General features: G+C 35.3%; 1 protein-coding gene across 2 annotated transcripts in view; it reads left to right on the forward strand.

Moving 5' to 3' along the window:
- TSHZ1 (teashirt zinc finger homeobox 1) overlaps positions 1–16,011 on the forward strand; it is a 74,103-nt gene extending 58,092 nt beyond the window's left edge. For both annotated transcript variants that reach the window (XM_039334398.1, XM_039334400.1), the window contains exon 2: positions 11,453–16,011. In XM_039334398.1, coding sequence (XP_039190332.1) covers positions 11,453–14,640 — 3,188 coding nt within the window. In that variant the 3' untranslated portion in view covers positions 14,641–16,011. The remainder of the gene's footprint in view (positions 1–11,452) is intronic.
- Positions 16,012–16,581: the final 570 nt, after the last annotated feature.

Genomic DNA, 16,581 nt, shown 5'->3' on the forward strand with positions numbered 1-16,581 from the left:
TCCAACACTGGAAGTTTTTAAGAAGAGACTGGACAGCCATTTGTCTGAAATGGTATACAGTTTCCTGCCTGAGCAAGAGGTTGGACTACTTGACCTCTAAGGCCCCTTCCAACTTTTTATTATTGTTGTTGCTATCTTCTGCATTAATCTATTGTTGAACTGCTTCATTATGCATAGTATAATGAAACAAGTAGCAAGGAGAAGAAAGGGATATAGCAACATTAGGTATCTATAATCTTCCAATAGTGGAAATTTCATAATTGAGTTCAATGACAGCATCTCTTTTTTTTTCAAAGTATTCCTATTCATAATTTAGATTTTCGTTCTAAAATATGGCTTCAGAGTAGCAAGCTGGAGAATTTGGCCCTGGTTTTTATCACTGTATCTGCATAATAATCTTACAATAATTAAACTTTTAGTGCATATTTTATTGCTACTTAATATGCTTTAAGTTTGAATCAGATCATTGGCCTGAGATTGTCTATTCTAATATTGGGTCTCTAAGGTCTTAGATAGATGTCTCATCTAGCCCTACTATCTAAGATTTTTTTCAAATTGGAGATGATGCAAATGGAGGCTGCAATGCAAATGGAGGCTGAAATTCATGCGCCTGCTGATTTTACTATTTAAAAAGCCCCAGGCACTCTGGGCTTAGAGTCTTTGTCGTTCCTAATCTCTCATGTTCTCAATAATGTATCAACCCTTTGCCCGACCAGAGTGTCACCTGTCTAGGTGAGTTGTGCCATCTTCTATCTAAAGTGACAGCCATCTTAGAGTACCAATATCTTAACTGACTTCTCTTTTATCATCTCTGTTAGAGAAATAGCATTTTTGACAGGATGTTGGGTTTTCTTTCTCTTGTTCCCTCTGCTTTCCTTTCCTTTGACCCTCGAGAGCACCTGATTAAAAAAAAAAATAGCTGAAAAAGACTATTTGCTTCCAAATGAAATAAGCTTAGATGAGATGGAACACAGAAAGAAAGTGAAATGTTGATGGTGGAAGTTAATGAATCAAGTAGCAGAGGGAGCATTATTGATGCGGCATAACATGCTCTAACAGCTTTCTCTCTTCTTCTTCTCCGTATAAAGAATGCATGGCAGTCAGTTTTGTGGCTTGATTCTAACATCTGTCCCATCTTATAACAGTAATTTGTATAAGTAATGGAAACAGGTTAAATGCTCTAATGTTGCCAGTAGGGATGAAAACGATTGTTTTTTTTCCTAGTTAGAATATTATTGACAGTAGAGTGGCAGATTGTCTGATTAATATGCAGCTCTCTTTGGTGATCAAAACATTAGAAGAAATGTTTGTGTGTGGGTTATCTGACAGAGAAAGAGCCATTCCTTCTATTAGCATTAGAGTGTAAGCTGCTTGTCCCACTACTTAAAAATATTGTCTAATTAACTCTAAAGACCAAAAGGGTGGATTGAGAGGGAAGAGGTGAGAAGTTATCAGATTTAAGCATTCCTATTATGCAGAAAAACTGCTGATACTGTAGAACTCTGGCATTACTTTGTGAGTACTTATATTTTGACATATTTCCTCTTTTCAAATCAGTAGTCAACTATATTGTACTGTATTTTTCCACTGTGTAGAAACTGTTTGATAATTATTTTATATATACACACAGAGACTGAATCCTAGGATTGAACTGAAACTTAGAATAATATATCTATTGAAAACAGAGTTCAAATAGACATTATGAACTTGTCTTGCCTATTTGGTTGACTTTTTTTGACATGTGACTCAGTTGAGAGCCAATTGTCAGGAAGAGAAAGTTTGATTAATCTGGATACTTAGGTTGTCTTTGGATAGAAAAGTAGACAAAAATGCCCAGAAACTTTAAATTATGTCCACAAAAGTGATAGACATAATACAACGAATACAGAAAAGTTACCAATTGATTTATTTGTACCCGTTATTAATATCTTTTGGTTCATTAATAATCCTAACTTGAAATTATTACACAACTGCTTAATTTTGTCTAAACCCATCAATCAGTTACTCTGAGGTAGATTCTACAGCCATGAAGTGCTTGAAGCCGAAAGCTTGGGATTTAGCCAGTTTATTAACCTTGAGGTCAATGTTGTTAAATGGGCTAAATTGCAAAGACTTGTATTATACAGAGCTTTGGATGTTAGACAGTGTATGAATAGTCTGAACTGTTTTACAGATATATTTACATATGTGTATATATATTAATATTCTGTACTCTCCTAGAAGGATTTTATTAAAGTGGTTCTCTTATATTCAGAGCAACAGAAAAATAACTTTAATCTTGGGATTTTCATGCAAGTTATATATTTTTATGGCCTTTTAAGTGACTTCCAGCCTAAATGTTAATTGATAATAGGGTATTACTAATGATCCCTTTGCATTCCATAGGGTGTTGATAAATATTGTATGGTGATAAATAATTACAGTATATTGTTCTGTATACTGTATACATTACATTGAAAATCCTCCCTTGCTAAAGATAGTAAGTTGATTCAGCAGGACATGGTTTTGCAGTTTCTGCATTTACTGTTTACCAGTGAGAATTAAGACTGCTGAAAATGGAATGCTCCTATTTGTAAGTGCCTTAGAAGTCTGGGCGAGCTTCAGCTGGATTGTATGTAACAAAAGCATTTGTAAGTAGAGGCTTAGTTATAATACTGAAGTAATCTAATTATATCAAGCACAGTTAAAAACAAATGGAATCTGCAACCTACTGAGGTTCCTCTTAAATATGCCAATAATTTAGTGGTTATGGGTACGTCCTTTTGATATTCCCTAGTTCATAATTGTGAAAAATATATTATTAATATAAATAAGAGTGAACATATGTAGAGAATAGCATGACACGTGTGTTTGTGCAACTGACTAAGAAACGATGATGCATTTAATATATTTTAATCAGACAATTTTATTTCTCCAACATCATTATTTAGCCATTATGCTTTGGCTTTTTAGACAAAGGGCTGACTTATTTACAGTATATCATTTTTTTACTGAAGCAAATCTTAAAGGTGCTGTACTGGTAACAGTACAATATATAGTGTGTCATGTTGGCTTTCATTGGAATGCAACATTTTAATGCTGCTCAAAGAACAATAGATCATTGGGGAGATACTTGTATCCAGAAGGCATGTCATATGTATACATATTTTTAACATGACGCAATAATAGAAAAATAAAAACAAGTATCTTCAGTCTCCAGTTAATTTTGTTGTATAGCTATAATTTGTAGGATATACCTCCTGTGAAAATTCAGAGAAACAGAGGTTCTTAGTTTTATTGTACGTTGTAATATAGAATGTACTGTAACCATATTTGTAGACATTTTAAAATCAGAATAAATCTAAATATGTTCTCTGTGATTACGAATCACAGATGCATATCAAGCTCGTAAAAAAAATTATCGAAACACAGGGACCAAAGAAAAATATTCACTGGGAAATGCTTCATCACAGTATTAAATTATTAGTTGACCTCTTTGGTGCTTTCAGATGCTAGCAATTTAATGCAGAACTATCTTTTATTTTATCTAATACTGTATTAGCTGGCTTCATGCAAGACAGGGATTCATGTAAGGCAAAATGCTAAAATGCTAGTTTGAATAAATTCTAAAAAACTCTAAATTTATTTTACTACATTTTCTTCTTTGGGGCTTTAAAAAACAGTAACCTTAATCACTTATATTATTTTTGTTAATATTACTGATATTAACATTGCAAAAATCTGAAAACTGAGTGTTGTATTTTCCACTGACAAATATACATCAGTGATATTGAAGTAAATTTTGGTGATTTTTATCATGACAAATTGAATTATAATATTACTTAGTCTGTTTGTTTACTTAATATTTCTGCATTGGTATGGTATAAAAAAGTTGTATAATACATTTAGCTGACAGGAAATGTGTTTCTCAAACATGGATAAAAATAGCGCTTAACGATTTAATCCTTTGTACTTTATAATGTCTGTAGAAAAAGTCAAATAACCCAAATAAAATGTTTTTTTTTTTTAATGGAAAGGGATTAAAACCACAAAAAGTCACTCTAAAGGCCTGACTTATTTTTCCTTTTTGTCAGTGAGCATCAAACTTATTTTGTATTTCTGGCTGCATTTTGAACAGTGAAGAAGAAAATATTTTCATTAAGAAAAAACGGTTTATCTTGAAACTAATAATAGTTCAAAAAAGTGCAGTTAATTACAGAAGGGTAGGATAATATCTTACAAGGCCAACTGAGAGATGAACAATCTGTCCATGAATAGTGTTTAATGTTCTTTATAGATTCCAAAAAAGAAGCAGTCTATGCAAATATCTGTAGACATAATATTGTTCAGGAAATCAGTGATACAAATTCTTTCTCTTTGCATTGCTTTTATAGATGATAAATAGATGTATTATAGATTTAAAAAAAGCTTAACAGAGTAGAAATGTTTATTCTTGTTCAGAAAATGTGGTCTTATGTATGTTAGTCAGAATTAAATTTCACTGTCTCTAGAACTGTAATATTTTTGTTGTTGTAAAGTTTATACTAAATGTTGCTGAAAAGACTCAAATATGCTTAGCTCATATGCTGTTGCAATATTAGAATCATAGATATTCAGCATAAGATACTAAACATAAAAATGCAGATTTTTATAGACAATACATTTTTAAAATCTTGTAAAATGCATATTGCTATAATAGCCCATGATAATGCAGCATTTTCTGATCCTAAGGTCTGAACTGGCTTGTTGGGATGTGCAAGTATAAATATTAATCAGTTTTTTATATCTAAATGGAAATCTTTAGATGTATATTCAAATATAAATACAAATATAAATACATTCAGTAATGTTCCACTGTGTTTTTAATCATGACTGAATGTTTCTGGTTATAATTGGGTGATTTCTATCAATTTTATGTCTATTTTTTGTTTTATTGTAGATTTTGGGTTACAAAAATTGTGAATTAAATAAACATAGACAAAGTTTTTGTCAATTTTTAGGTTTTCCTTATTTAAGTGAGGGGATGCCAGTTCAGAGTAATGATATTAGTGTATTAATGTTTGTGCTAACATACTGTAGTATAACAGCAATCTTTTGGTCCTTTGCTCTAAGGTAGCATAATATAAGGCAGAAGGTTACCTTCTCTCTCTTTGGCAAATAGTTGTGACCTCTGTGTTGAAACAGAATCTGTTGGGCAGAGGCATTTTTAGCAATGTGCAGGAAAAGGGATAAATAACATTTTTTTTTTGCTTTTTTCTCAAGTTCACTTGGTTTTAATACACTGTTCTGTGTGAAATATGTATTAAGAAATATTTGAATTTGATCTAATAGAAAAAAATGAAGCAAAACTAACACAGACAACCTCATATTTTAAATGAAGATATGATTTGGAAGCAAGAGTGGACAAGTTCTCCTTTGTCTTTCTCAACCAAAAATGCCAGGTTGCTGATCAAGTATATGAATCACAAAATCTACAGAATGGGATAATGTAGAATGAGGTTGAAGGATAGAATAGAGACTCAGAATAACTTTTAATGAACTATAACCGTAAAGCTGGATTTATAAATCATTTTTATAGATTTTTGTTAGAATGTAGTATACTAGCACATGGCAGTCTGAAGCCTACAAAAGCATTCCAGTTGGAAAGATATTAATTTGTCTTCCTTCTCCTAGATGTTTATATTTTTTAGCTTTGGTATTATTTAATGTTATATTATTTGAAGAACTTTTCCATTATTACTAGAAATCACATTAAATTGTCCTTTCAATAAAATAAAATGAGATTTGGGGAAAAGGGGAAATCAGTGGAGAGATAAATAAATACTGCAGAATACTGGTAAATGAAAGGGGAGAAAGGGGCCTCTTATTTTTGGCAGGCAGATTTCAGAAATGTTGAATGCTACTGAAAAATGGGTCAGATGGGAATATCACGAATTTTAGCATATGCTTCTAAGAAAAAATATATTTAAAAAGATTTAACAATGAAATTATATACAGATGTACACACACACCCTATTTAGTAGAAAGTCCTATTGAGTTAAGTGGAACTCACTTTCAGGTGAATGTACATCAGTGTGTAGCCACTGAGTTCAATACGGTTTAAGTAGATTTATACTGTTGATAATCTTTTTAAAGTAAAAAACAAAATGAACAATTAAAACATTTTTTTAAAAAACACCCAATTATAAAAGTAACATTGTTTGGTTTGGTAGTTACGCCTGCTGGTACTTTTCTTCTTCATCCATCCAGTTCTGTTTGCTTCTGGTAGAATCATATATCTGTTATTTAATCTTCCCGTGGTAACAATTGGTATTCTGAATCTAAACTTAATACAATACTTAGGTGTATATAAGACTTTTTTTGAAGTGGGCCCTTAGAATAAATGTATTTTGATATAGTGACCATCTGCTCATGAATATCACATTTGTTAGTTAAAAAGAATAGTTTGATTCCAATAAATACGTAATTTTGGTTAGATTGTATCATTTCACCAGGTGGCAAAACAATAGCAAAGTTTGATAATCAACTTGGATATGTCATTGCTTGCTTTATGCTTGTCACTTTTAAATATTTATTCTTGTTTTATTTTTAACTGCAGACCACTCTTGTTAAAATTGTTGCATGACATCTGCGTCATAGATTGGTAGGAGGCTCAATGCCACAGGCCAACCTTAGTAGGAGGCAAAATTCTGAAACAACCTGTCATGTTTAGTTTCACCATTTCTGTTTAGTTATAGCTTATTAATAGAATAATGCACGCTATTTAAAATCAAGCAGTGGTGCAGCTGGTAGTGTTTAGACCTTGGACCCAGTGGTCTTAACTGGGCCATTCTGTAAAAGCCATTATTGTATCTGACTACAACACCATCCTTATTACTTCTTCTGTTCCTTTTTTTCCAGGAACAAAGTCATTTTTCCAACACTAACAGCATTGAAAAAAATATTTTGAGCATATTGCGTTTTAATGACTTAAACCATAGGATCAGATTTTATAGGAATGGACTGCAATTTGTTGTGCTAAGCCTTTTTTTCTTATCAAAATGAGTAATTTATTTTAGAAAGTAAGAAACAAATAAGTAAAATAGCTGTTGCCACTTCGTAAATCTTTCATTGGATGCTTTCTGACTATTGTATAAAGCATTAAAAAAATGAGGCATGAACGAAAGGGTTGCAAGCGGTATCAGTCTTGGCAGGCCTGGCCTACCTATGTTGACCCTGGACCTCTTTGATGTTGCCATTATATTTACATTCCTGAGGGGTCATTTGATTGTTGATCAGGGTAAGAATTTTAATAATCTTGGCCCTGAATATCTGCCCAAAGTTACATTACAAGAATTATAAATGGACTTTAATAAATTTATTTATATTAGTCAGGACTAAGGTCTAATATTTATTACAGTACCGTCTCTCCTTCTACAACATATTGCCGACCAAACAAATATGATATATTTCCCAAAGTATTGACTAAATAAAGAACCATTCAAATCCCCCCCCCCAAATATTATATATTTATATTAGAGTAAATCCCATTGGTTCATTAGTGGTTTCTTTCATGTACATGATCAGAATAATTCTGAGATTTATATTCACAGATAAAATGTCCTTGCCCAAGATACTGTATATACATATAGCTTTTTTCCCCTATTTAAATGTTTGGTAGTTGAATTTAGATTGGCTAACCTAGCCTGGTTAGCCATTCTAAAACAATTGTAAAATACATAGTCTATTGGGATTAAAATGAGCAGGTAGCAAGTCCAGTCTTTTCCTCTTTTTTTAACATAAATTCATGGAGAGATTAGAAGCATTCAATTTTTGTTAGTTGAAGCTTACTTTCTTATTGTTGAAACAAACCAGTTTTATAATATGCGGTTTAATACTGACATATACCTCATAAGGCATACCTAATACGTTTTAGAAGTCAAACAGAATGATATATACAATTAGATGTCTTGCAAGATGAACAGCCATACAAATATGATAATAAATAAATAAAGTGTATTTTAAATCTATACTGCATATTGTAATTACACATTTTAAATCTATGTTAGAGCCAGTTTGGTATAGTGGTTAAGGTATCAGGCTAGAAAACAGGACACTGTGAGGTCTAGTCCAGCCTTAGGCACAAAGCCAGCTGAGTTACCTTGGGCCAGTCACTCTCTTTCAGCCCTAGGAAGGAGGCAATGGCAATTCACTTCTGATATTTGGCCAAAAAACTGCAGGAAGTTGTCCAGGCAGCCAGAAGCATTGAATTAAAAAGAAAAAAAAAAGAAAAAAAACCTATATTACATATTGTAATTACGTTACATATTGCAAGTCTCGTGCTGAATGCCAATAGGTTTCTCTGTAATAATTCCTGTATAACTCCCTGTTTTTTTCTTTCAGAAACTGGTCAAGACATAATTGTTCTGGAAAGCGTTTGGGAATTATTGGATATTGCCATTTGTAATGGGCTGTGATAGAACCTTAAGAGACAGGAGAAAATGCTTCAACCTAGACAGTGGTGTGATAAAAAAAATCTGGGTCCAGAGTAGAAATGGGGGTGAAGAAAGCATTTCAAAATTGACCCTCCCTAATTCTCTGGAACATAAAGGCCGGGAAGGAGGGAAATGTTTCAGACTTGCAAGACTGTTATTATAACCTTATAATAAATATCATATTAGTATTCTTGGTTTCGGTTTCCCAGTCTGGACTACCCTGAAGAATTGCTACCCTATATCAATCTGGGTACCTTGTTGGAATCTTGTTTCAACGTTCAATCTAAACATAGATTAATCTGGTTTTTGTATTGGTTTTATTGACTTGGGATAGTTTAACTGTATTGTGTTGTAGAATTTTATTTTACTGTTAACTGCAGCAAGTACTTTGTTTTGTGGTAGTTAGTTAATTAGTTAGTTGGATAGAACTATATTGTAAATTAAAGGGAAGTTTTTAGGGAAATCTCTAGCATAACCAAGAAATGGATCCCTGCACATTCTCAGGGCCCCAGGCTTGGGCAGAGAACCTGGTCTTCAGGGCTTTACAAAAAGCCAGTAGTGTCAGGACTTTTCTGTACCCAGAGGGAGAATGTTTCACGAGCCTGGAGCTATGGCAGAAAAGGCAACAACCAAAACCTTGAATTGTACCTTGGCACATTGGCAACTAATGCAGCTCACAAAGTAGTGTTGTTACATGGGCCAAAAAACTGGAACAATTTACCACCCATGTTACTGATTCTGCACCAGCTGAAGCTTCTGAGTGGTCCTGTAGAGTGCATTGCAATAATCCTGACTGGAGGTCATGAGGTAATAAGAGATAGTAAGCAGAATTTTGTTCCAGGACAGCTAGTGCACAACCCAGTTATGGGTTTTTCGGGCTGGAATCATTAGTCCAGAATATCCACTGTCTGAGACAGTGCCACTCATCCAAGGCCAACAATGGAAGGCACCTAGTAGCAGAAGGTGGACCAAAACTATTCAGTTTTGTTTGTGTTGACCTGAAGCCTGTTGTACCCCATCAGGTTCCCACAGCCTCCATATATGAGATAGGCATCACTGAGAAAGCTAAGAGTAGAGCTACAAATGTCATCCACTTATTGATGACACCTCACCCCAAACCATTGAATGACCAGCACCCAGTTAAACTAAAGAGAAGGACTAGGCTCTGTAGCCCTTCTCTCCCTCTCCCATTGACATTGAGTGAAACCAGCCCTAGAGGAAGGAGGAGAACCAGCCCAACTTTATGCTATTCACCCCAAACTTCAAGAGCAAGTCCAGAAGGATATACATGATCGATGGTATCAAAACCCAGAGAGAAGTCAAGAAGAGCAAGGAGAGATGCACTATCTCCATCCTGCTCCTGTCAGAGGTCATTGAAGAGTATGACCAATGCTGTTCCGTCCTATACTCTGGCCTGAATCCAGACTGAAAGGGATCTTTCTCACAATAGTTCTTCTACCAATTTTTAGAATTCTATCAACTTTTGTAAAAGTTGAGGATTCAAGCCTTTTCTATTGTTTGTGCTAATTACTGCTCTACAGTTAGCTATTAATAAATAATTGGTATTAATTGGAGTACTGGAGTATTAATACTAATTAGTATTCTTATGTTACTGTTCTAATGGAACACAGTATTCATCCAATGGAATTATTCTACAATGTTGCTATATGGACAGTGTGATAATGGAGGCAATTTTGAGGCACTTTATATGTAACTTTGGAACTTAAATAAGTCCTGGAAACATAATAATAGAAATGTCAGTAAAAATAATACTTATCTGTTAATATTTTAGCATGTATTTCTATCTTCCATTAATGTGTTAAGAAAACTTAGTTGCCTAGTACCTATTGTTACTTCTGTTCAAACCAGTGGTTCTCAACCTGTGGGTCGGGACCCCATTTGGGGTCGAACGACCATTTCACGGGGTTTACCAAACAACGCAGTCCGTCATTTTTTCCCCCTTTTCCTTAGCTGTGCTACTCCCTTTTATTCTATTGGCTTTTGAAAGCCAAAAGAATAGACTCTTTTGGATAGAGTCTAATTCTATTGGCTTTCAAAAGCCAATAGGAATTGTCCAGGCTGTCTCTGCCCTGCTGAGCCCGCCAAAAGTCCCATTCTGCAAACGGTGCTGCACCAGTTGAGTAGTCCTCGACTTACGACCGGTTGAGTAGTCCTCAACTTACAACCGGTCGGGGGTCGTGGCGTTAAAAAGGTTGAGAACCACTGGTTCAAATGCTTAGTTGTATGCCTTTTACCAGGTTGATCCTTTATATTGTATTTTATGGATAGATTGTCTCATTCAGTTAACTTGGGTTAATTTTAAATACAAAATTAAAATTTATTTGAACTACAGATTCAGTCCATAAAGTAAAAACAGCACCATTTAGAAGAAAAATTGGGGAAAAATATGAAGGAAAAAATTGCATTGTATTATTAATAATATAGGCATATATAACTCTTAATGATAACAATACTTAATAATTAGTGTTTAATTTAAACTCTAGTATGCATTTTTTTAGTTTTACTCTATTTTCATAGAACTTTATAGTCATCCTGTGTCGCATAAACTGGATTGTTGAACGTAATATATTGAAATTAAACTGAATAAGTTTCTATTGTTGTGAAAAAAAAATACAATAACCCATCCATTTAGCAATCTGGTAAATGAGTAAATAAACTGAAGTCATAATCCTCAGATTATTTACAGCAGCAAAATTATAATATAATTATATCATAATAAGTAACTGAAGAATGTATTTTAGCTTCAGTCAGACTTGGTTATTCTGCTGGTAAAACATTAATTCTACTGATGTGTCATGCAGTTGTTTAGTTGTAGAGGGAATGCCTTTATTTGAGAAGGTATATTATCACACAGAAGTAAAAGCTATGAATATAATCCTCATTTATTGTAATAGTTACAGTGTGGGAAAATGGCTACATTCTTTAATGGTTCTCTTGGTTTTTTTTCTCTCTCTCTCTTTTCTTCTCTTTCTTTCAAGCTTATGTTCCTGAAGAAGAACTCAAAGCAGCAGAAATTGATGAAGAAAGTGGGGAGGATGATGGGCTGCCTCTGGACATTCAAGAAACTGAGTACACGGGCCATGATGAAACAGAGATCAAGGAGGCTCAGAGTTACCAGAATTCTCCAGTCAGCACAGCAACAAATCAAGATGCAGGTTATGGTTCACCATTCAGTGAAAACAGTGACCAACTGGCCCATTTCAAAAGCACTTCCTCTAAAGAAGAGAAAGAAGATCACAAGTGCTTGGACAATGCTTCCTACCCACAGGACAGCTTAGCACAGATAAAAGCCGTGTATGCAAATTTACTGTCAGAATCTTGTTGGTCTGGTTTAGCTTTAGATTTAAAAAAAGCAAAGAATAATGAAAACAGCCAGAAAGAAAGCACCCCTAACAGCACCACTAGTATCAGTACCCCAAATACAAGTGCCAGTACCAGTACCAACACTACTACCACTACAAGCATCAGTAGTACTAGTAACAGTAGCAGTGGCAGTTCAGGTTATGACTGGCATCAAGCGGCTTTGGCCAAAACTCTGCAACAGACCTCATATGGACTTCTACCAGAGCCCAGTCTGTTCAGCACAGTGCAACTTTACCGGCAAAACAATAAACTGTATGGTTCTGTGTTCACTGGTGCCAGTAAATTCCGGTGCAAAGACTGTAGCGCAGCGTATGATACACTGGTAGAGCTTACAGTGCACATGAATGAAACTGGACATTACCGGGATGACAACCAAGATAAAGAATCTGAAAAAACCAAACGGTGGTCAAAGCCCAGAAAGCGATCACTTATGGAAATGGAAGGCAAAGAGGATGCCCAGAAAGTACTAAAATGCATGTATTGTGGTCATTCATTTGAATCTTTACAAGACTTAAGTGTCCATATGATAAAAACAAAGCATTACCAGAAAGTGCCTCTGAAGGAACCAGTACCAGCCATCACCAAACTGGTGCCTTCCACCAAAAAACGAGCACTTCAGGACTTGGCTTCACCTTGCTCACCTGAGCCAACAGCAATCACTTCAGAGACAACACTTAGTGAAGCAGCAAAGGATCAGAAAACTGCTAATCCATATGTAACTCCCAATAATCGCTATGGCTATCAAAATGGTGCTAGCTACACTTGGCAGTTTGAGGCCCGCAAAGCTCAGATATTAAAATGCATGGAATGTGGCAGTTCTCATGACACTTTGCAGCAGCTGACTGCTCACATGATGGTCACAGGACATTTTTTGAAAGTAACTAATTCAGCCTCTAAGAAAGGAAAACAGCTAGTATTGGACCCTGTAGTTGAAGAAAAGATACAATCCATACCTTTGCCACCTACCACTCATACAAGATTACCAGCTACAACTATTAAAAAGCAGCCGGATTCTCCTGCCGGATTTACAACTTCTGAAGAAAAGAAGGAGCCAGAAAAAGAACAGGTGATTGTTACTGAAACAGACAAAAAAATTAAAGAAGAAAATGAGGACTCTGTAGAAAAATTTGAGCCAATAGCTGTATATCAGTACCTCCGAGAAGAGGATCTAGATGAAAGTCCAAAAGGTGGAATTGACATATTGAAATCTCTGGAGAACACAGTGACCACAGCTATAAGCAAAGCTCAAAATGGAGCACCTTCCTGGGGAGGCTACCCTAGCATTCATGCAGCTTATCAGCTTCCAGGAACCGTTAAATCCCTTCAGCCAACTGTGCAGAGTGTTCAGATTCAGCCATCATATGCTAGCAGTGTAAAATCATTGTCTTCAGAACACAGTGCGCTAATCCATTCACCAGGCAATCTGACACCCCCTCCTCATAAAAGTAATGTCTCTGCCATGGAAGAGCTAGTAGAGAAGGTCACGGGCAAAATCCATATTAAAAAAGAAGAAAAGCCTTCAGAAAAAGAAAAATGTTCTCCAGTCAAGCCATTGTCCCCTGCTCCTAAGGAAATCAAAGACTTTCCAAAATCAGAGGAAAGCAACAAACAACAACTACTACATCAGCAGCCACAACAGCAAAAACAGAGTCCTGAGACTGAGGTTCAGAAGGTCAAAAAGGATGTGCTAGCTAACCCGCATGCACTTAATGGTACTGAACCACCTAAAGCAAAAGTCACAAATGGCTGTAATAACTTAGGTATCATTACAGATCATTCACCAGAGCAATCATTCATTAACCCTCTGAGTGCTTTGCAGTCCATCATGAATACCCACTTAGGAAAAGTCTCTAATCCTGTAAGTCCTTCTTTGGATCCTTTGGCCATGTTATATAAAATTAGTAACAGCATGTTGGACAAACCCATTTACCCTGCAACTCCATCCAAGCAAGCTGAGGCTATTGACCGGTACTATTACGAGAACAGCGATCAGCCTATTGATTTAACAAAGTCTAAAACCAAACCGCTGATTTCCAGTGTGACTGATTCTGTCTCATCTCCTCTAAGAGAAAGTGCCCTAATGGATATTTCTGACATGGTAAAGAACCTCACAGGGCGCTTGACTCCCAAGTCTTCGACTCCATCTTCTGTGTCAGAAAAATCTGATGCAGATGGAAGTAGCTTTGAAGAAGCTTTGGACGAACTGTCTCCAGTACACAAGAGGAAGGGTAGGCAGTCAAACTGGAACCCTCAGCATCTTCTCATCCTTCAAGCCCAGTTTGCTTCCAGTTTGAGGGAGACACCAGAAGGCAAATACATTATGTCGGACCTAGGCCCACAAGAACGGGTTCATATCTCGAAGTTTACTGGTCTTTCCATGACCACAATTAGCCACTGGCTGGCCAATGTGAAGTATCAGTTAAGGAGGACAGGTGGAACTAAATTTTTAAAGAATTTGGATACAGGTCATCCTGTTTTCTTTTGCAATGATTGTGCCTCTCAATTCAGGACTGCTTCCACATATATAAGTCACTTGGAGACACATTTAGGGTTCAGTTTGAAGGATCTGTCCAAATTGCCCCTTAATCAGATACAAGAACAGCAAAATGTTTCCAAGGTCCTCTCAAATAAGACTTTAGGCTCACTTGGAATTGCCGAGGAGGACTCAGGATCCACATTCCAGTGTAAGCTCTGTAATCGAACTTTTGCAAGCAAGCATGCAGTCAAACTGCACCTTAGTAAAACACATGGGAAGTCCCCCGAGGACCATCTGATCTATGTAACTGAGTTAGAAAAACATTAGCGTCCAGGTAAGCAACCAGGTATGCAAGTGACCACAGGAACATTGCACTAAACTTCATAGTACTGCACTAGGCCTGATCTGAGCCTCTGAAATCAGTCTTACTTTTGTTGCTGAACTGCCTATCTGGAGCTTGGTTTTTCTTACATACTTTTGTAGTTATATTTATATGCTCTTTGTCTGATCTGTGCATGTTTTTAAAACCTTTTTTTTCCCTTTCCTTCCCCCCTTCTTTTTTCTGTGAGTCAAAGTCTGACCTTTATTTTCAACATGTGTCCTTGATGTTAAGCTATCTTTTGTAGACTATAGTGGGAGACACTATTGAGAGACATTAATTTAGCCGTAAAGAAAGACACAAAGAACAATAACAAAAAGACATTCTAAAATTACAAAGTTGCCATGACAATAAAGGTCACAGAACCCCATAGTGTCAGTTTTTAACCCTCTGAGGACTATAATAGTATTCTGTGCCTTTCCCAAAAGAAGGTGTGTTTTTTTCTTCAAAAAAGGCATTTCATCCTAATATAACTGGGTCAAATTCACTTATATTTAAATGTCAAAAAGCCTTTCCCCCCCCCAAAAAATGCAGTCTTGATTTGCAAAGAAAAGATGCATGCCATTCTTGAATAATTATAAAAAGTGATTAAATGCTCAAGGAGTTGGAGAACGATGACCCATGTTTTAAAAAGTAAAAATCACAAACCAATTTGACACTATGTCCAAACCCTCTGAACGCTGAACATTGCCACTTGACTGGCATCAGAAGTATGCAAGTTATTTTAAAAATGTAAAAAAGTTATTTCTTTTTCCTGTAAGATACTGCAGTTTATAGTTATTTACAAATGTAAGCTTTGGTACAGGCTGATCTTTCTATAGTGTGCTGCATTGGTACATGAAAATGAAACAAAACAACAAAAAAAATGGGGCAAGTGTTGGATTCTGATCCTTGTAAATTGCCAGCATCAGCTTAGGTTAAAAAAAAAAAAAAGCAGTACATGTTGCATATTGTACCATTTTAAATTGTTCAACTTCCTTTGTACCTTCTGGCTGTATGCTTTCTCTCTTAACATTTTATATTGTCATTTTATATTCAATTTCTGTGTATATAATGTAAAAACACACTTTTTTGAATAAAATTGAATTCCTGCAGCTTGAGTTAAATAGAGAAATTTTACTGGCACCTGCATCTTCCCAGATGCATGTACTCAAAGGAGCTATCTGACAAAATAAATAAAAATAAAGCAAACAATGCACTATGAATTATACATTTTGATGTTTTATCATTAATATTGTACAGTACCTTTTTGGTTCACGCAATGAAATCCACTGTTTTCTCAAATGTAAAATAAACCCACATGCAGTTCTTGATTTGTGCATATTGTGATGTCATCATTACTTTGCCTTTGAGGTCTTCATTTCAGCAGCTACAAATTTCAGCCTGAAGTATGTGTGAAATAATTTCTGTACTCTTAATATGCACCATTCTGTTAGATATGCAACGGTAATATTCCAATTGTTACTGCAATAATTCACAGATGCTGATGAATACATTGTGTACTTTTTTTATGTGGTGTAAGCATTTCATCTGCTTTGAAAACATGACTTTTGCCCACCTGAATGGTGTATAAGTTCCTGATAGCTACCCATTTGGGCCATACTCATTAAAAAGCATCCACTTGCTTCATCTTTAACCCCTGTTTTTGTGCAACAGATTTGCAGCTTCTTTCAGACTGAAGCCACAGTTGGTTTTTGAGTAGAATGCTGCAGACTACACTTCAGACAGTAGGAGGCAGTCAGGTCAAAAAGTACATTTATTTCATTTATAGTCAATCAATAGCTGTCCCTATAAATAATATATTTAATACATTTCCTTTTATCTTGCATTAAAAAGAACAGTTCACTACATTTTTCAAAATCTTGGTTAACTTTCTATTGAAGTTTATA

The sequence above is a fragment of the Crotalus tigris genome, unplaced genomic scaffold, assembly GCF_016545835.1.
Source record: "Crotalus tigris isolate CLP2741 ecotype Arizona unplaced genomic scaffold, ASM1654583v1 scf7180000017630.2799268, whole genome shotgun sequence".
In the NCBI taxonomy this organism is placed as follows: Eukaryota; Metazoa; Chordata; class Lepidosauria; order Squamata; family Viperidae; genus Crotalus; species Crotalus tigris.